Raw genomic sequence first — 22,042 nt, 5'->3', positions numbered from 1 at the left:
AGAACAGTAGTGAATCCCTCCATTCACTTATTCAACAGTAACTACAGACAATAACTTAAATATATACAGAACAGTAGTGAATCCCTCCATTCACTTATTCAACAGTAACTACAGACAATAACTTAAATATATACAGAACAGTAGTGAATCCCACATTCACTTATTCAACAGTAACTATAGACAATAACTTAAATTGATACAGAACAGTTGTGAATCTCTCCATTCACTTATTCAACAGTAACTATAGACAATAACTTAAATATATACAGAACAGTTGTGAATCCCTCCATTCACTTATTCAACAGTAATTATAGACAATAACAGAAAACATTAACAGAACTATTGACAAAATTAAAGTGTTCAGTGTCCATGCCTCTGGGAGGGGGGTAGAGGGGCACTAGCCCAGTGTCCATGCCTCTGGGAGGGGGGTAGAGGGGCACTAGCCCAGTGTCCATGCCTCTGGGAGGGGGGTAGAGGGGCACTAGCCCAGTGTCCATGCCTCTGGGAGGGGGGTAGAGGGGCACTAGCCCAGCGTCCATGCCTCTGGGAGGGGGATAGAGGAGCACTAGCCCAGCGTCCATGCCTCTGGGAGGGGGGTAGAGGGGCATCTATATTTTTTTCATGTCCTCCAACCACTGCTCCTTGGGAACAGCCTCTACAGAGGGGCAGTACACGGTCCCTTTGTACTGACTGTGTCCAGTCTGGGCTGTCCTGAACTGCCCGCATTTCTTGCACGTGTTGTGGGGTACATGGCGGGTTAGTTTTCGGACCGGAGCAGGAGGTGCAGGGAAGATACCTCCCAGGGCCTGTGGAGCAGCAATGAAGACAGGCACCTGTGAGGTCACCGGAGCCAGCACCAACAGACGAGGGGCCGAGGGTGGAGCAGGGAAGAGCTGACGCTGGGCATGCATCTTTATGGCACAGGTGTCACATCTGTGGACGGGACCTTTCTCTTCAACCGTGCCTGGCCCACGGTGCTGCAGGGCAGTTGGTACTGGAGAGCCGGGCCTGGGTGGGGGAGCGCAGATGGAAGGCGCACATTAGCAGGGGGGAGTAGGTCGGCTGCCGCAGACAACAACAAATAAGAATGTTTTTTTTGCATTCAAAAAGGCTACTCTCAAAATGACTTGAAACATAACCAGACAACGGAGACGCTGTACTCACAGTGGCTACTTCCAGGCTGGCGCTAACAGCAGGGATGGAGGTCCTCACAGAGGATAGAGGAGGAGCAGGGCTGGGGGTCCTCACAGAGGATAGAGGAGGAGCAGGGCTGGGGGTCCTCACAGAGGATAGAGGAGGAGCAGGGCTGGGGGTCCTCACAGAGGATGGAGGAGAAGCAGGGCTGGGGGTCTTCCTTGCTACAATATTGGGCTTCACTGAGGCAGACTGTGACCCACCAAAGCGTGATTTAGTGAACTGCAAGGAGAAACAGAGTTAATTTTGTTATTGAGCACATACAAAATGATTTATACAAAACATGAATAACTAAGAAAATATTTACCATTGACACACTCAGAGGGGGCTGCAGGAAAGAAGGCTGGGCTGCAGCACCAGTGGACAAGTCTGAAGCCACAGACTGTGGTGCCTGAGGTAGCTGAGTGGCAGTCTGCTAAAACAACAGCATGTCATGTAATGTAACAGCAACAGCATTGTAAGAGACATGAGATGGAAGATAGTCAGATGCATTTTTTTTATACATCACCTTAACAGCATGGAATCCACAATTACAGACCATGGACCTTCCAAATAGGGCGGTCTGTCCACGAGTCTGCATGGGGCATTTCTCAATCTGAAACAATCAGAATAGTTATTCAGCCAGAGTCACTCAGTGTACAGTCCATTGTCTGATATTATCTGCACCATTGTATTAAACCCTTTGCTCATTAAGTGACCTGCAGTCTAATGACTGTAAGAAGTAATAAGCACATATTTTGCAGTACTTTACCTTTTGATAGAGGTCATGCAATTTCCGCTGCCTTGGGGCAGGTCTATTGCCTCCTCCAGCAGGCCAAACCCCTGAGCCAGCAAATGCCCAAGCCTCGCAATCCACTCTCCATCTCCATGGATTTATTTGCTCTTAGGCTTGGTGCTCATCTAAAATAACAGAGACATATTAATAACCATAGTTACAACTATGTATGGAAGCATGGTGTGCTGAACCAAATTGTGCATACTCATAAGTACAGTAACATAAGCAAACTGTACTGCTAACAGTTTTTGTTTAGTTTTTAACAGCTTACTGTATTTACAATGATTGACAGCTGTCATTCTTACCAAAGCTTCAGGTAGGATCATTATAAATTCCATTATTTATTGGAGGTAGACCCACTTTAAATACTAAGTGGCTACAGGAAAGGACTAGTTAATATTTACACTAAAACCGTAAAAGTTTAGACTAAGCTAGATACTGTAAGCAGACCCCGCAATGTCGACAAGTTAATACTGAATGTTGGTTACGTTACTGTACTGTACTGCACTGTCTGTACTGTAGCTAACTACCTACTGTACCTCCGCTTGTCAGACGTACCTAATAAACGTAGATCTATAGCACGTTAACTAGTTAAATGATGAAGTAACCAATACAACTAACGTTATAATAACACTTACTTGAATTATTGCGAATATATCCTGCCTGTTTCCTCTCACGATTACATTAGAAATGACAGTACAGTACCAGTAGCGTTACTGTAGACGTAGCGATTGCTAATATTAGCGTGACACTGGACAACAAAATGTTTACGTGTCTTTGCCTGACGGATGTAATACAATCTATTCCTATTTTAGTAGATAATACAATTAATGGTCACTTACTTTGATGCTTTCTTGTACGTTTGTACTGACAGTAAACAGTATGCTTATACAGTGACAGCCAACAGACTTTTCTTCTGACAGTAAGTTTTCCAACGGACTCACAATGGATAGAAGCGCTGTGATTGGCTGTATCCATTCTCACTCAAAGACGTGATTGGCCTAAATCCAATCCACATTGGACAGTTAGTATGCTGATTGGATGGTGAGATTGGAGTTTAGGTAGCCGATCCTGCCCCAGGTAGCGCCAGTAATCTGAAGGTTGCCAGTTCGATTCCCGGCCAGTGCCATTGACGTTGAGTCCTTGGGCAAGGCACTTCACCCTACTTGCCTCCGGGAGAATGTCCCTGTACTTACTTTAAGTCGCTCTGGATAAGAGCGCCTGCTAAATGACTAAATGTAAATGTAAATCTGACAAAGCTCGCCACGGGAGAAACAACTTCCTTTTTTTTATAAAGTAACCGAATACAGCATTTCCAAGCAGCGAGAATAGCTCACTGGGATAAGACGGGTTCCTTTGAAATGTAAGGTCCATGGATCGTATCCAGCCACATTCGTCAAGCAAGTTGTGATAGTGGATTATCTGTTTAGCAAAGCCAAGTCTGCACAGTAGCTGTCTAGCAGTATAATCATAATGGTAATAATGTTCCATTCTCAGGGCATTTATACTCAAGAAGAGTCAGATTTATTGTGCTTTGTAGATATAACCAGCCAGCGCATTTTGTCTCAAAATGACATGAATGTTTTTTATTAAAAGTTTTGCTCTGCTTCTTTAGCTACTGAATTTCCAATATCGAATGCTGCTTGGCTACTTCATTGCTGCTTGCAGCTATAATTTTAACTGTTATCACTACTCAGTTTTAAAATATGAAATGCTGGGAAATCATTTTCTATTGTGCTGTAATTAAAAAACCTTCAGAACTTGTTCTCACCATACTGTTTATATCTGTACTTTCACACTGTTTTTAAAATACATTTTTTCCAGTTGTTTTTGCATCCTTTTTCATCGATAAAAAACTATCGCAATGCATAACAATGACATATATACTTAGATTTTTTTTTTAAGCACATACCTCTTAAAAAAAAAAGGTAAAACCTTCACTATTCAAGCCATCAACACAATCGTTTCATCTGCTTTCAGCAAACACACACATTTTCTTCATTAAATGTACCTTTAGTTTCTAGTATGTCATGTTATCATGAGACTTTAACTGCGCGTATTGCCTTCTATGCTGATGCTCTGCCTTAAGATGGAGAGGTGCTTTGTCTTTTTGCGCTTGCCATACTTGCTTACGTAGTCGTTGTTGGTTTTCCTCCACGTCAGCTGCACATGCGCAATGGTTCACACACCTGCAGAGCGATGAGAGTCGAAATAGGAAGTGAAACACTGCGAACTTGATGCAAACATTGTCTAAAAACACATAACTGTTTATCTGGAAAGGATCTGAACCCGCGTGGGAACATGTTTAAGAAACTCAAGCAGAAGATTAACGAGGAGCAGTCTCCACAGCGGAATGCGCAGTCACCACAGGCCCAGGTTGGTCGGCATATTATGTTGTTGATAGCAGTGTTGCTAGTAGTTAGCTAGCTGTCTGTGGGCTAGTCGGCAGTCAGTTCAGTTACGATGTAAGGTAACTTTTGGTGATGATGTGACGAAAGACAGACGAATTGTTTGGTTGGAGTTATTTGGCATGTCAGACTGATTCAATGTTGACTATCTTGCTCTGGCTATGTAAAAAATATACATAACTTGCTAAACAAGCCAGATTGTTGTTGACGAATCTATGCTTTCCCCAATCGGGCAGTGGTTACCTACTGTGGTTGTCAGTTATAACTGGCTGCACGTTTTACTGACACACCAGCAGGTGCGTTACTAGCCAATTACCTTGGACTGGGAGTCGGTGATGGTGTTTTAAACATTGCGGTTAAAGTCATGGCAGGTCATTTTTCGAAACTAGCAATTTAACTCGAATTCGAAAGGATTCACATCAAAATATCCTCCCTACATGAACCTTCTGCCTGTTTATAGGGGGTGGACCGAAGCTCAAAATCGTGCATTTGAACGATCCCTGGCGATGGAGGAGCTGGATTTTTCTGTATCGCTTAAAAGAAAATCTACAACCCTTAAAAATGTGTTGGCATGTCCAGTTCTTGCACATTTTTCAAGGAACAAACATTACTTACAGTGGCGTTTTTATATGTAAAAAATTGGTGGGGCAAAAAACATTTCAAAATATAGGATACCAGTAATTAAGCTACAAAAGTCCCTCTTGCTACTGATGTGTTTATTAACACGTCAACAAACAGCGTGGCTCCACACAACACTTTTAACGACAAAGCGGCTTGCTTCTACCAGGTGTTGTAGTACACAAACTGGAGAGAGAGACTTTCTTGTGTAATTGCTCTCCTTGTCTCTGTCACACACACATGTAAAACTACCACTGTCATATTTACAAACCTAGAAGAACATAGAAGAATTCGAAGAACAGTTTCTCTCTTCTGTTTTCAGATCAGGTTTTAATGGGCGGAGCCAAAAAACTCCCCATCTACGTCATTCCTCCCCATTTAGTCAGATCACTGAATGGCTCCTCCTACTGTACTGTTATTGTAGCTTACATCAGCTAGCTAGCTAGCTTCGGGATGTCTCCCACCACCTGCAACTGCATCTTCCCTGGATGCAAGAACTCTAGCTGCGCTGCAACGCCATTTAAGTTTCCTATTGATAATGAAAGGAAAAATTTGTGGCTAGATGTTGTGAAGAGCCACGCTCATGGAAAGCTTCGGATAAACTCCAACAGCCGCCTCTGCACTTACCATTTCACGGCGGACAGTTTTAACATGGACCAGAGTCAGACGGGGTTCACCAACACACGGCTTTTCTTCTAGAGCGGAACCGTACCGAGCATCGCCCCCCCCCCCCCCCCCCCCCCCTGGCCGTTCATCCTCCGGTCGCACCTGGACCATCCACCGCCACCAGCAGTTCCACACTCAGTTCTGTGTGCTTGTTATAATTTATACTAGATAATTTTTCCAGAAGTATCTCTGCTATGAGTTAGTGCAAACTGCTAACTTTATACTAGGCTACTCGCTGTAGAATGATGGTATTTTGGTGAAATGGTAGCTAATGTGCTAGAAGTACCTAGTTGGAGAGCTCACTGTCTGTGCTCACTGTCAATGCTGCAGAAAGGTCCAGCAGAATGATGATGGATGACCTCCAAGCCGCTCTGCCAGACTGTAGGGCAGTGGTAACTGACAGAAGGGTGGTTTCTGTGGAGTGGCCAGTCTTGAAGCCCGATTGGTTGGGGTCAAGCAGTTTGTTCTGAGAGAGAAAGTTTGACAGTTGGTTAGATAAAGCGCGTTCAATTGTTTTAGAAAAGTTGGGTAGCAGTGATACCGGTCTGTAATTCTGGAGGACGGCTGGGTTAGGGGAGGGTTTTCGAGTAGAGGACTAAGGCAGAATCCCAATACTCCCCCTTACCCCTTACCCTTACCCCTTCCCCTTAATTTACCCCTAGCCATTGGCCCTCGAAAGTAAGGGGTAAGGGCTACATAGCCCTAGGAAATGGGACGCCACTTGGTTACAGGTACGTCATCTAGCACGTATCGATATCTCCAAAGCAAGTAGTGTTATGCACTGATATTAAACGAAATTCGCTGCTAATGGAGTTTACTTAAAACTGTAGACATGCTAGTCAGAGAAATGCGGGACTGTTGTGCAATTCAACACTGTCGCATTAGCGTACCAAACTAGCGATTTTTAGAAACGTTTCGATTTGGAAAATGGTTGCAAACATATATATGTTCAGGACTGTGTATAACACAAAACAAGACTCATCATTTTATCAATTTTATCAATTAATTAAGCCAAAATATTACATTTATCGGACTATGTGGATGATCTGGCCGCCATTGTTGCCGGTCGAGCAGGATTCACATAGCCCTAGGTTTCAAGTAAGCTCCCGATCTATCTCTGGCCTGTTTGAAGGCAGAGCGGAAAGTGCAGTAAGTAAGAGAAGAGATAAGGACATGGAAAATAAAAGTTATGATGGAAGGAGAGATGGTTTGAAAGACAGGGGAAGGGGACTGGATCAAGGGGACAGGAGGTGGGGTGATGAGAGAGAATGAGGTAATCTGATGTGGAATACTATGCCCCTCTAGTTGCGAGTGTCAACTCCCATGTTTTCTTTTCATACGATAAGGTAAACTCTGCAAGATGCCTTTCTTCTTACTGGCTGGAGATGAACAGTCTGGAGGACACACATTTTGCATATACCTACAGGTACAATCTGGGGATTTTGTTGCTCAGGGACAACAGGAGTATGGTTTTGCAAACACTGCCACTGGGAAACACTGCATCACCAGCCAGCTCAGTCTACTATCTCCAGTCAGCTCAGTCTCCCATCTTCAGCCAGCTCAGTCTACTATCTCCAGTCAGCTCAGTCTCCCATCTTCAGTCAGCTCAGTCTACTATCTCCAGTCAGCTCAGTCTCCCATCTTCAGTCAGCTCAGGGTCTTATCACCAGTCAGCTCAGTCTACTATCTCCAGTCAGCTCAGGGTCTTATCACCAGCCAGCTCAGTCTACTATCTCCAGTCAGCTCAGGGTCTTATCACCAGCCAGCTCAGTGTACTATCTCCAGTCAGCTCAGGGTCCCTTCATCAGCCAGCTCAGTCTACAGTACACTCAACAAGAGGTAGACACAAGACAGCTTACACACTCTACCTGGAACACATTACTCTTTTCACCCAAATAAACGTACCAGTATGTTTTTTTTTTTTTACCCCCAAAATTCACCCGGTACGTTCTTATTTTGGACGGTACGTTTTTTTTGGGGGGTGAAAATCGAGACATAATTTGAGAAAATTCCATGCATTCTTTTCGGAAGGTAAGATAAATTTGAACTCTTTGATGTGAAAACGTTAGCTACCATAGCTAGCTAGCTACTGGCAAGTAGCTTACATTAGCTAACGACGTTGTATGCCGCACACAAGACGCTGAATATGAGGTGCTCCGAGATTATATCATTACTGTAGAAATATAACCGCACCTGCAATTGTGCTGCACGGCAGTCCTGTCTATTATAAGTGTGTTGAGGTATACCAGTAGTCAAGGCATGTTTGTTATTTGACAGTTATGTTGACTGTAAGCTGTTTTAGGAAAAGTGATAGTACTAGTAAATGTATGTTTGTAACTAGACAGCCTCTTTTTTTTAACTTTGTAATAACTATGTATTTCCAAATTACAAGTGTTGAAGTATTTTCCTAGCAATGCTTTGTTTGCTAGGGGTTTTCATGTTATGTTGCTGTCATGTTGACTGTAAGTTTAGGTGAGTAAAAGTACTACCATATATTTGAAACCAAATAGCCTCTTTTTTTAAATGTTCTAATAGGCTGCACGATTATGGCCAAAAGGATAATCACAATTATTTTGATCAATATTGAGATCATGATTAATAATCACGATTATTTGTTGATTTTAACGAAATCAAGTTTTATTGTCACAATGCATTGTACCTGCATAATGGATTTGAATAAAACTCAAAATATACAATCAATCAAAAAACAAATATTCCATAACAATGTAACCAAATGAAAACATTTCAGAACAATGCAGAAAAGACCACTTTACAGGTTTTTGGATAGAAACACTAGCCTGTCAAAATTTTCTGGCTTGAGGCATGAGCGAAGGCAGGTCACAACATTCCCTCCTGTGCTGAACACCCTCTCAGAGGGAGAAGTTGTAGCCGGGATGCATAAGTACTTCGCCAGTTTTGAGAGACGTGGGAAGAGTTTCTGATGTTCCCTCCACCAGTCAAGCGGGTCCTCCTAACTGTCACCTCACGGTTACCTGATTGTAGGTACGACTGTAGCTCAGAAGATATGGCTTGTTGTTCTTGGAGACGACTGATTCTTTTGTGTGGCTCCCTCAGCAGTCTTGAAGAAACTTTTTCTTTTTTGTGGGTGCATCCTCAGCAGTCTCACCATGGGTATCAGTTGGGCCCATCTCCTTGAAGAGTGTAGTAAATAAGATATGAATAATGAATATCCCTAATAATCTAAACCTATTCAACACTCATTTCCAGAGAGTACATAACACCACTGAATTTCATATCATTTTAATCCACTTAAATCATTAATTTATCATACATTCTGTGTATCTAACATCAATATAATTACTTACAGCCATGGCTGCAGGTGCAGTCCTCGCCCTTCAGAAGTCAGTCTGGCATGAATTGGTGCAACATTGTCTTCACTGACGTAGCTCAGCTTGAAGCGTGGATCAAGAGCAGAAGCCATATCAAGCAGTTTTTGTGTCAGGGGGTCATTGTATTTTTCATCCAGTAGATAGCTCAGGATTTTAGTCTTGATGGTGCAGGTTAGTTTCTCATCATCGTTCACTTTCAAGATGGAGGATCTGAAAAGGTGGAGGACTGGCTTCACAAAGGAAACAATGACATACTTCTCACTGGAAAGCGCATCAGTAAATTCCGATAGAGGGCTGAGGGATTTGTTGATGGCCTCGAGGACCTCTGTGTCCTGCCAGGTGGGGATGAGGCGTCCGGCTTTTCTGTCATCGGACAAGACCTGAGAAATCGCCCTCTGCTGCTCCAGGACGCTATCATTGCCTGCCTTGATCCCCACCTTGTGGGACACTTGGTCTTCAGTGTATGCTCTGGAAGCTTCAGTTCTCTTTGTGCCTTTGCTAGCTCCTTTTTACGTCGCCAGCTGTAAGAGTAACTGCTTACCAGCTTTTTGCAGAGACCCACTGCTCGGTCAAACCTGGGGATCTTTCATTGCATACTCAAGAGCAAGAACAAATCATATGTCAAATTGAACCACAGATTTGATCATAAACAACTCCAATAATATTATTCAATATTTAAGTGAGTGAAATCTTATGTCAGACAACATGAGTTAAACTGTTTAGATCTGGTTTCTCAACACTAGCAGAAATAAGTTATATTAGGCTACTATTGTTAAGTCCTACTGATCAACTACAATGATTATCACAAATGGCATAATTGTTCAATTCATATTTTTTATTAATATACAATTCTTTACATTCATTTCTTAATATAACTTTTACTTAACTATTGGTAGATGGAGTCTGTGGCCAAAGTACTGGAGCAGGGATGGAAATTATTTTTTTTGTCCACCGGCCACTGTGGCTGGTGGATTTCAAAATCTGCCAGCCACTTAATGTTTTTACCAGCCACTTTCATGTTTTTAACTGACAATGTGTAACTACATGTACAAATTAATACTACAACATCCACAATACTTTAAAAGTTTATTTAATCTCAAGTCTAAAACACAGTCCAACTCGGATGTTGTGTATTACTTTTTACAGGGTTTTGGGGGATCATGTGCAAAGGCACCCCATTCAGGGTCAGCCAGTGTCGATTTATAAGTCTCCACTAAACACAACAAGAGGAAGACCCAACACTACATAAACACTTTCAACATGCTACATATTATGGTATTCGTTGTATAAAAACGTCTCAATAATATTCTCATATTTCTCATATTATCATATGTTTTTTTGGTAACCTGAGTTTAGCCAGCTAAATCTCCAGTGTCAGTGAGTGTCCAACAGTTTTAATCACTGCCACTGATTAAAAAAATGAAGAAAATAAGATAGATTAAAGACAGACAGTGACACGGAAAGCAAGTATTTAATTCAAGCTCAACCGACCTACCATTGTGGTGCCGAGACTTACCGTGCTTACAAGCCTAGCTACTTGACGCATGGTCACCTAGGTTTTTTCTACTATCAGCTGATCCTGTTACGAAGCATTCGATTAGCTAACAAGATGACACACAAGTTCTGGTTGGTTGGAGAGTTTAGGTAGTTGAGACGATTGCCTGATAAAGTTGCTAACTTTGAACTAAGCTACAGAAAAAATGTGCAAGAATTGGATGTGCCAGCAAATGAATGTTTTAAGAAAAAAAACGTTGATAAGAAAGTTGATAATATAAAAAATCCAGCTCCTCCATCGACGGGGACAGGTCACTAAAGCAGACATGCGGGCTCGGCCCACCACCTACTACTGCCAGGTGGCAGACAAACAAGTAGTCCGTCCAATCATTGCATTCATTTTGAATGCTGTCCAATCATGAGTGCTGGTCCGACATTAATGATTGGTGGTTTTTATTACAGTCCTGCAAAGCCCACAGATATCGTTTGGATTTAATTTTACTGTCAAACCTTTAGATGTATTGGTTGCTATTAGGGCTGCACGATTATGGCCAAAATGTTAATCACAATTATTTTGATCAATATTGCGATCACGATTAATTGTTGATTTTAGCAGAATTTTTTTTTATTGTAACATTGTAATTGCTTTTAGGGCTGGGCAATATGGGTAAAAAATTATCGATATAGATATTTATATTTACATTCGATAACGATAATTAAACGATAGACCACAGATCTGTAGTAGTAGCTAAATAAGTCTCATCCTCAACTTTAAGTTTAGGCAGAGCGGTGTGAGAGTAATGTTTGCTGCCAGGGAGCACGTACCTGTGGTCAAGTAACTTAAGCTTTTTAAAACCTTGCTTTTTATCAATAGCCTACCTATCAATACCTTGCCGCAAACTCAGACTTTCTGCATGTTCCAACGAGTGATTTTGCTTGAGGTGGTAAAAAAGGTTTCTCATATACTTGTGTAATAATTGGACCTATACGCTGTTCCTATTGGTCCCAAAGACGTTCTCAAAAGTTAATAAATCTGTTTCTTATATACCAGTGTAGTAATTGGACTAATACGCTGTTCCTATTTGTCCAGAGACGTTCTCAAAAGTCAATAACTCCCGAATGTTCGCAGAGGTAAATAAAAGTTTTTAACCAACCAGAGAGTTGTTCGCAGAGGTCAATAAACGTTTTTGCGGACGTAGCAACAAGCGGTTGCCTTGGAGATGTAGCAATTGACCTTAACGACGTGGCATCTGCTCGGCAACAAAGTAGCCTAAATTGCCTTAAAAAAACCAAAAACAACCAAATATGGTTTTTGCACAGGTCCGCAAACGCCCCGCAATCGCTTCCCGTTTTAAAGAAGTATCCGAAGCAGACAGAAAACGAAGAAATAGCTCAAATACGAACACAGCGACTAAAAACATTCTGCGTATATTCTCAGAATTTCTTTTGGAGAAAGACTTGCCAAATGAAGCGGCAATCCCAGACGCTCAGCTTCCTGATATTTTGAGAGACTTCTACATTGCAGTAAAACAGCAACATGGGGCACACTACAAGCTGTCATCCCTCAAATGTATCAGGGCAGGATTGAACCGCCACTTGAAGGAAACCCGAAGCATCAATATTATTACAGACCCTAGATTCATTCTGTCAACTGAGATGTTCCGATGCCCAACCGAGTGGACCCCCAGATGGCTGTGCAGAATGTGCAGAATGTCCAAAACGTGAGGAATGTGAAGTATCCACAATCGTTCATGCCACCAATGAACTTCACCAACTGTTCAAACATTACCTTTAATTTTTACCAGAAATAGACAGTTTACAAAAATAATAATAAGTATATCATAATACAAAAGTTAATTTCTCGAGACCTACGGTCTCGGTTAACAAACGTTTTAACAAATCTCGGTTCACAAAGGAGTTTGCAGACCTGAGTAAACATTTGCTGTTTCTTATATATTAGTATTATAATTTGACCAATACGCTGTTCTTATTGGTCCAGAGACGTAAGAAATCCGCAAAACCAGAGGTCCTCAAACAATCAGCAAACGGTTGCCTTGGAGATGTTGACAACATGGCGTCTGCTCCAGATTCGTTGTGTTTGATTTTTTTTTCCTACGTGTTGTTACATTACATAAAAAAACTAATATGGAATTTTCCACAGATCTACCAACACCTTTGTAAGCAGAGATTTGTTAAAACGTTTATTAACAGAGACCGTAGGTCGAGGTCAACAAGAAGTACACATTTGCAGTTTTCCTATTACCAGACTTGGTAGCCACCTGTTTGTTTACTACACCAATTTGCACCGAGCATTGCTCTGCTCTTAGTCAGATTTCAAAAAGCCAAACAACTTCCAAATAACTGAAGAAGACAAACCCTTTTTATCAATAATTTCTTCATTGGAAGTTGCTCCCTCGCCATGGCTATCGCTACCACTGTTTTCGGCAATAAGACGAATTTTCCGCGGTTAACATTAGCTACTCCACTAGAGGTGCTCAGTATATTTTAGTGAGCGTAGGCTACCATTTCTCTGCAACTTCCTGCTGCATCACAGAAATTAAATCGACTGCTGTTCCTAATTATACTCTATCGACATTATCGATATTATTGAAAATGAATTAATGTTACGATATCTTTATCGAGGGAAGTCATTACTTCTATAGTTATTTTGATTGATTTATCGCCCAGCCCTAATTGCTTTCACATCCATATTGTGCTACATTCTTGCTAATGAACAAATATGTGCAAAAACAATAAATTGGTCCTTTTATTCACCAAAATTCAGTGCATCTCCTTAAAGAATAAATAAAAATAAATGAAACAAAAAAGAAAATGTAGCAGAACTTTAACAGGCCACTATTTTCCATTTTCCATTGTGTAAATATATTTAAGGAAGTAAAATATAAACTTGCATTGTACCTGCATAATGGATGTGAATAAAACAGAAAATATACAATCAATAAAAAACTAATATTCCATAACAGAGAACATTTCAGAACTATGCAGAAAAGACTAGTTTTACAGGTTTTTTGAAAGAAACACTAGCCTGTCAAAATGTTCTGGTTCGACGGATGAGCGAAGGCAGGTCATCACATTCCCCTGTGCTGAACACCCTCTCAGAGGGAGAACTTGTAGCCGGAATGCAAAAGTACTTAGCCAGTTTTGAGAGACGTCACTGATATTCCCTCCACCAGTCAAGCGGGTCCTACTCCCTGTCTAGGTTGCCTGATTGTAGGCAGGGTTTTTCCTGCATGGAGAAAATGTTGGCGAGCGCTAAAGTCGTTTTCCCGAGCGCTAATGACAAATCCCGAGTGCCAAATGCAAAAAAAACAAAAACAAAGCTGTGCTCATCATACGTGCAATGCATGTCAGCGAATATATTCTCAATAGTATGTTTCAAGTAGGCTACAGCCGAACCCTCGTTCTGTTTTCATCAATAGTAATCGAGTCGATAAGTGTGTCTTCTTGTCTGATCAATACGCAACTGTGAGGTGCGCGAATGGACAGAATGGCCACTAAACTGTCGTTCCACTGCGAGTGCCAGCCCGACGTGCATGAACACACCTGTGCAAATGCAAATGAAATTTCCTCTCAAAATGCTTACAAAAGTTTGATTTACGATTTCCAACGCAGCCTCCATTGGTATTCTTAACTTGGAATGATAATATATAGTGCAGTGTTTCCTCTATGGCTAAATTTCTTCCGTCACGGTATCAAAAATCAGTCTGTACAAATGTCTATCAGCAGTGATTGTTAGAGTGCATGTCGGCGAATTGCACGGACACACCGCAGTTGAGATTGCATGTGTTTATTTTGGATTTCATGAGAGCTACACATTCCCAAAAAGTTGGGACAGGTAGGAATAAGAGGCCGGAAAAGTTAAATGTACATATAACAGCCTGCAGTCCAGATCTTTAACCCCTCATCATAAAGAGGAAGATGCAACAAAGAAGACCTAAGACAGTTGAGCAACTAGAAGCCTGTATTAGACAAGAATGGGACAACATTCCTTTTCCTAAACTTGAGCAACTTGTCTCCTCAGTCCCCAGACGTTTGCAGACTGTTGTGAAAAGATGAGGGGATGCCACACAGTGGTAAACATGGCCTTGTCCCAACTTTTTGGAGATGTGTTGATGCCATGAAATGTAAAATCAACGTAATTTTCCCTTAATTTTTTTTCAGTTTAAACATTTGATATATCATCTAAACTCCTCAAAAAAAGTTTGGAAACGTAATTTTGGTCGATTATTCCTCCCCTTCAATAATACCAATTGGTATTGTATTGTATATGGTTGGAAAGCCTGATTAGTCACCTTTACAATGAGGTACAACTTGTAAGGATTGTGCATTCGTAGACTGAGCAACACAGCTAACTGTGTGGGTAGCGGCCCAATTTTTTGGGGGCCAAAATCCCCTGCAACATTCTTCTGTTGGTAGTTTTGAGCTTCAAATGGGATCAGCTTGGGCGTGCTGTATTTGCTGTATTTCAGCAAAAATGCTTCCTTGTTACCTTTTAAGGTCTGTTCCTTCAAGGCGTGAGTATTTATTGTGACTGAGGGGCCCTCATGTCTGTATTGAAGAATGGATGTTTAGTAGTTTAGGTCGTATCCATGTATTGAGCTGAGTTAGCTAGTTAGCTAACCGATAGTGACGGCTCAATGTTGAAACCTTGAAATTCTAGGTGGGTCCTGGTGGCGACAGACGTGGCAGCCACACGCCTTCCCTGCCGCGCGACGGACCTGTGTTGCCTAGTGACAGAGAGGTAAGGCATGGTTGTCCCTGTAGCTACTGTCGCTAAGCTAACCGATGTGCTTGCCTTGCAGCTGTTTGCGCCTTAAACATGCCCCTTTTGGCTCAAATTCCTGCAGCATACCATGGATATTCCTCACACATAGTAATGGACCTCTTTTATCCAAATACACAATAATCAACAATATGACCATTTCATTTAGACTCCAGTTTAGGATCAGTGATGAAGTGTAAAGCATTTACATTTACATTTAGTCATTTAGCAGACTCTCTTACCCAGAGCGACTTACAGTAAGTACAGGGACATTCCCCCCGAGGCAAGTTGGGTGAAGTGCCTTGCCCAAGGACACAACGTCATTTGGCACGGCTGGGAATCGATCTGGCAACCTTCAGATTACTAGCCCGATTCCCTCACTGTTCAGCCACCTGACTCCTACTTAGCCTGTATCTGCTGGGATTCCCTGCTTCCCACATGGGAACGTTTGTAGGATAAATATGAGCTCTGGGAAGGAATGGGAGGGGTTTTATAGAGGAGCCGTCCAGTTGGTTTCATCCATCTGTCTTCCCCAGGGCTTATAATCAGCTTAACGGAATTGCAACCGTTTTAGCAGGGAGCAGGGCTGGAGGTACGGGGGGGGGGGGGGGAGGAGCAGGCCTGGGGCTGGAGGTACAGGGGGGGAGGAGCAGGCCTGGGGCTGGAGGCTCCCTCAGCCCAAGGAAAGCTGGAAACAGCAGCTGCATTCTGGGAAAAGACTCAGCTCTTTTAGAAACTGGTGGTGGTTAAAGAGGTGTTTTACTCACCTCCAGGGACTGTTACCATGCAGGAAGAGTTGTGGTGCTGCTGCTTCATCAGCAAAACACTTGTCTAGAGGGTTAGGGTTAGACCTGGATCAGTCTTCAGGTTGAGTATGTAGTGTTTGACCTTTGTCTTCAGGAACGTAAACCACCAGGGTGATAATAGCTTAATACTGGACCTGGTATTCTGAAGTTGGCGCAACATGGAGAATGCTATCCCAGACTATGACTTCAGTCACCTTGGTCAGCACATGAACACGAAATGGGGATTTGTGGATTTTTGTGGTGTGTAGCAGTCTTCTGGATGTTTGTGAAATTCTGAGGTTAGTTAAGATCTAGTATTCCTACCTTATATCTGCATCAGACCATCCCTAGAAAGAACCATAGAATTTGTATCCGCATCACACCATCCCTAAGAACAACCATAGACTTTGTATTGTCCCTTTGTTCTGTTAGGTTTGTGGTGACCGGGGTCCACTGGCATTTCCCCAAAAAGGTCAATTTAATAAATAAACGTATTACACGGCCGTTCTTAACGCTGTAGAAAGCTCCATTCACTTGAATGGGGCTTCCCAACGTTCTGCGGTCTGATATCTTCTGATAACAGACCGTTGCTATGAATAACAGACCGCTGTCAAGGAGAGTGGCCTTTTTGGTTCTGATTCACGTCTTTCGTAGCACTCCGCAAGTAGTCCGGTAACTTTTCAACCCCAGCGTACTCCGTTGCTTAGCGAGGTCAGCTGATTTGAAGCCTAAAGAATGTTCAACGTCTATGAAGTTCAACGTCTTTGGCGAACTATTTCTCTGCTGATCAACACTACGAATGGTAACAAAAACATTGTAAAAAGACACACTGTTAAGTAATTTTGTTGGCAAGTAGCCGTGTAATAAGCGGGATAATGTAACATTATTATCGGGACGGTAGGACAGGGATCAGGACAGCCCGCTCATCCAAGCAGAAGGAGTAGGAGAGATCTCTCTCAGCATCTCTGGTGTCACCTCCAGCCTCACGCCCTTTGACCTCTCTGTCTGCTCTCTGCCCCCCCCCTGCTGGTGGGAGGGAAACTCTAGGTTGTGCGCAGAACACAGACAGAGATGCCAAACGGTTCTACACTGCCCTGATGTTGATTGGCTGTTTCACTCATCTTCTCTCTTGCCATTCTCTTTCTTTCTCTTTTTTGCTCCTTCCTCCCCATCTTCCCCCTCTCCCCTTTCACTCTCTCGTCACAATCACATTCTCATTCTCTTTCGCTCACCTACAACAAATACTCACACCCTCATTTTCTCTCTCTCTCTCTCTCTCTCTCTCTCTCTCTCTCTCTCTCTCTCTCTCTCTCTCTCTCTCTCTCTCTCTCTCTCTCTCTCTCTCTCTCTCTCTCTCTCTCTCTCTCTCTCTCTCTCTCTCTCTGTCTCTCTCTGTCTCTCTCTCTCTGTCTCTCTCTCTCTCTCTCTCTCTCTCTCTCTCTCTCTCTCTCTGTCTCTCTCTGTCTGTCTGTCTCCACCCCTCCCCCCAGCCTCTGGTCAGTCTACCCTCCCCCCAGCTCTGTTTCACTCATGGTGTTTTTCTCATTGCTCTCTGTCTCCCTCTCCTGCCTGTTGTCCCGGCAACCCTGTGGCGGTCAGCTGCTGGCCGGGATGATAGCTGAGCCTGCTTTTCTCTCTGAGTACACTATCTTTGCTCTGGACCAATCAAAAAGACCCAAAGCGCTCCAGGTTGTCAGTGCGGTGAGTTGGCGCAACTTTACGCCCTCCTCCTCCTGCTCCTCCTGCTCCTCCCTCGTTCCTGCTGTGCTGTGGGACCAGGCAGCGGAGGAAGGCCCCAGCAAGGACTGCTTCCACCCCACTCCGTCTCTCCTTCCTGTTTCCTTTTGGAGTGTGTTCTGACGGCATCCAACCCTAACCCTGCATCTAACCCTTGGAGAGTGAGATTGAAGCTTGTGTTGCTTTCCGCTGTGCGCGCGTCTGCATCCCCTGTCCCCTAGCTGGGCGGTCTGGGCCCGGGGGGTCTGGGCCCCGGCGGTCTGGGCCCGACTGGTCCCTGTAGCCGCGTGCAGAGAGAGGCCAGGCCTCCCCAGGGCTTCTCCTCTCTGGTCTGATTGGTAGGAATGTCCTTTTTGTCTTCCCCCCCCTCCATACACTGTCCTAGTTTCCTTTCTCTCTCTGCCTCTCTCTCCGTCTTTTTCTGTCTATCTCTCTCTCTCCCTATATTTCTGTCAATATGTCTCTCCCTCCCCTCCCCCTCTGAGTCAGTGTGTGTTGAAGGTGTTCCTATATGTGCATCTGTGTCTGTTTGCCTTCAGTTGTTAAATTAGAAGCTTGGTCTCTTTACATTTACACATGTGTATTGGTGACCTACACACCTGGTGTAGAGACTTACATTCCTGGTAAAGAGAGACCTACACACCTGGTGTAGAGAGACATGCACATACCTGGTATAGAGAGACCTACACACCTGGTATAGAGAGACATACGTATACCTGGTATAGAGAGACCTGCACACCTGATATAGTGAGACATGCACATACCTGGTATAGAGATACATACACACCTGGTCAGGAGAGACCTGCACACCTGATATAGAGAGACATGCACATACCTGGTATAGAGATACATACACATAACTGGGATAGAGAGACATACACATACCTGGTATATAGAGACCTGCACACCTGATATAGAGAGACGTACACCTACCTGGTATAGAGAGACATACGCACCTGGTCAGTAGAGACATACACATACGCACCTGGTCAGTAGAGACCTACATACGCACCTGGTCAGGAGAGACCTACATATACCGGGTATAGAGAGTAATGCACATACCGGGTATAGAGAGACCTGCACACCTGGTATAGAGAGACATGCACATACTGGGTATAGACAGACCTACATATACTTGGTATAGAGGGACGTACACATACCTGGTATAGAGAGACCTGCACACCTGATATAGAGAGACATACACCTACCTGGTATAGACAGACATACGCACCTGTTCAGTAGAGACATACGCATACGCACCTGGTCAGGAGAGACCTACATATACCTGGTATAGAGAGTAATGCACATACCGGGTATAGAGAGACCTGCACACCTGGTATAGAGACATGCACATACCGGGTATAAAGAGACCTGTACATACCAGGTATAGAGTGACCTACACATACCTGGTATAGAGACCTACACATACCTGGTATAGAGAGACCTACACATACCTGGTATAGAGGGACATACACACACCTGGTATAGAGAGACCTACACATACCTGGTATAGAGAGACCTGCACACCTGATATAGACATACACATACCTGGTATAGAGATGCATGCACATACCTGTTATAGAGATAGATACACATACCTGGTAAAGATACATGCACATATCTGGTTTAGAGAGACAAACACATACCTGCTATAGAGAGACCTGCACACCTGATATAGAGAGACATACACATACCTGGTATAGAGATGCATGCATATACCTGGTTTAGAGAGACCTCCACACCTGATAAAGAGAGACATACACATACCTGGTATAGAGAAACATACACATTTTTAGTGTAGAGAGACCTACATATCTAATGCAAATCCTCTGGATGTCTTATCTTCTCCCAGCAAACTCCATCCTCTTCATCATCATCATCATTAACATCTCTAGCTGCTTTAATCACACTAGTCTAAGAAAGTTAGGTTAATACTCTGGTCTAAGTCTTATAGCTAGGCTTATTCCTAATGTCAGACTAATTCCCAAATTGTAGTTAATCGCAAAAGCTAGGCAAATTACTTAAACTCCCAACACTAAGCCAAGTTTAGGCTAAATCCCAACGCTAGGCTAATTACCAACTCTAGGCGAATTTCCAAAGCCAATGCTTATTCCCAGTGCTAGGCTAATTCCCAGCTTTTAGCTAATTCCGACTGCTATGCTAATTCTCAACGGTGGTGGGTTTACACAGACAGAGACTGGTACTGGTTCCATCACAGTTCTCCCGGGTGAGAAGTGACTCAGCAGACAGAACCTTCTCATATAACCCTAACCACAGGAGGAGACGCTTTAACCAACATGTTTAACAACTTAACCTGCCAGGAATGCTCTTTCTCTTAAACACACACACACTTATTCTCAAACACATTCACTTTCTTACACACACACTTTCTTAAAAGGGAGCAGCCCTGCCAGTGAACTTGACCTCTATCCCCTGGCTGGTCCTCTCCCTGAGTTTCACTGTGTTTGTTATTAATGGTTTGTACGTCCTGACTTCTGGATGTCCCGTAGAGATGACATCAGAGTTTACTTATAACCCCCCTGCCTCTCCTGTTGTGCTCGCAGTAGCGCTCTCCTCTATGTTATATTTAACAATCTTTACCCTCAAACCCTGCTCCCCTACCCCCCCTACCCCCATACCCTGACCCCTCAACTCCTCTATACCCTGACCCCTCAACTCCTCTACACCCTGCCCCCCCTACCCCCATACCCTGACCCCTCAACTCCTCTACACCCTGCCCCCCCTACCCCCTGACCCCTCAACTTCTACACCCTGCCCCCCCTACCCCCATACCCTGACCCCTCAACTCCTCTGCACCCTACCCCCCATACCCTGACCCCTCAACTCCTCTACACCCTGCCCCCCCTACCCCCCGTACCCTGACCCCTCAACTCCTATACACCCTGCTCCCCCTACCCCCCATACCCTGACCCCTCAACTCCTATACACCCTGCCCCCCCTACCTCTCATACCCTGACCCCTCAACTACCCCACATCCTGCATCCCCTACACTCTGCCCCCCCCTGCATGCTGCCCCTCTCCATACTTTCTGCTGATACCTCCTTCCCCAGCAGTTCTAACCTGGTTCCTGCCATCCTCAAGACAGGCCTGGTGGAGGGCACTAACCCGGGGGGGGGGGGGGGGGCCTGCCATGCTGGTCTCCCTGCCCCACCTCACTGGTCTCACCCCTCTTACCCTCTCTTACCCAGGTTGACTCCCCCGCTTCTGGTGTAGGTGTGAGGTCTCCCAGAGGAAGCATCAATGGAGATGGGGGTGCTTCTCCTCAGGTGAGGCCCCCAGTAAACACGCACGCTCACACACTGGGATGTTATCCGTGCCAGCACAACTGCACACGGTGCATCCACAGCGTACCTGCTACAGGTGAAGTACGTGTACTTTGGCGAGTTGTAGCAAACGCCACATGACACTACACCTTACAGTTTGATATATAACTAGGCGTGCGTATAGGCAGGAGTTATTAGTGCTGAGCATAGCTGACATGCAGCACAGAACAGCAACCCCTGCAAACACCTCCACGCCTAGACGCATTAGCTCTTTAGGCTACATCAAACACCTCCACGCCTAGACGCATTAGCTCTTTAGGCTACATCAAACACCTCCATGCCTAGACGCATTAGCTCTTTAGGCTACATCAAACACCTCCACGCCTTGACGCATTAGCTCTTTAGGCTACATCAAACGCCTAGACGCATTAGCTCTTTAGGCTACATCAAACGCCTAGACGCATTAGCTCTTTAGGCTACATCAAACACCTCCACGCCTAGACGCATTAGCTATTTAGGCTACATCAAACGCCTAGACGCATTAGCTCTTTAGGCTACATCAAACACCTCCACGCCTAGACGCATTAGCTCTTTAGGCTACATCAAACACCTCCACGCCCAGACGCATTAGCTCTTTAGGCTACATCAAACACCTCCACGCCTAGACACATTAGCTCTTTAGGCTACATCAAACGCCTAGACGCATTAGCTCTTTAGGCTACATCAAACACCTCCACGCCTAGACGCGTTAGCTCTTTAGGCTACATCAAACACCTCCACGCCTAGACGCATTAGCTCTTTAGGCTACATCAAACACTTCCACGCCTACACACGTTAGCTGTTTAGGCTACATCAAACGCCTAGACGCATTAGCTCTTTAGGCTACATCAAACACCTCCACGCCTAGACGCGTTAGCTCTTTAGGCTACATCAAACACCTCCACGCCT

At 44.0% G+C, this 22,042-nt stretch overlaps 1 protein-coding gene and 1 long non-coding RNA gene across 8 annotated transcripts in view; one reads left to right on the top strand and one right to left on the bottom strand.

Moving 5' to 3' along the window:
• Positions 1 to 621: 621 nt before the first annotated feature.
• On the bottom strand, positions 622 to 3,085 carry LOC124473846. 2 transcript variants are annotated; one of them, XR_006956743.1, is made up of 6 exons: positions 2,812 to 3,085; positions 1,946 to 2,094; positions 1,703 to 1,789; positions 1,502 to 1,606; positions 1,285 to 1,416; positions 622 to 1,008 (listed from the first exon to the last, which is right to left on the bottom strand). It is a non-coding gene; the product is annotated as an uncharacterized LOC124473846 (long non-coding RNA). The 2 variants fall into 2 exon arrangements; XR_006956744.1 differs by lacking the exon at positions 2,812 to 3,085 and adding an exon at positions 2,608 to 2,773.
• A 1,047-nt stretch (positions 3,086 to 4,132) lies between these two features.
• Positions 4,133 to 22,042, top strand: part of golga4 (golgin A4) — a 63,632-nt gene continuing 45,722 nt past the window's right edge. For 2 of the 6 annotated variants that reach the window (XM_047030322.1, XM_047030321.1), the window contains exons 1-2: positions 17,595 to 17,774; positions 21,020 to 21,097. In XM_047030322.1, coding sequence (XP_046886278.1) covers positions 17,604 to 17,774; positions 21,020 to 21,097 — 249 coding nt within the window. In that variant the 5' untranslated portion in view covers positions 17,595 to 17,603. Of the gene's footprint in view, positions 4,346 to 15,186; positions 15,268 to 17,592; positions 17,775 to 21,019; positions 21,098 to 22,042 lie in introns of those variants that run through there. The other 4 variants (XM_047030323.1, XM_047030325.1, XR_006956805.1 and 1 more) reach the window with 4 other exon arrangements.

Source organism: Hypomesus transpacificus, chromosome 11 (assembly GCF_021917145.1).
Source record: "Hypomesus transpacificus isolate Combined female chromosome 11, fHypTra1, whole genome shotgun sequence".
Lineage (NCBI taxonomy): Eukaryota > Metazoa > Chordata > Actinopteri > Osmeriformes > Osmeridae > Hypomesus > Hypomesus transpacificus.
The sequence above is the reverse complement of the archived record's forward strand: the minus strand, read 5'-3'. Positions and strand labels throughout refer to the sequence as shown.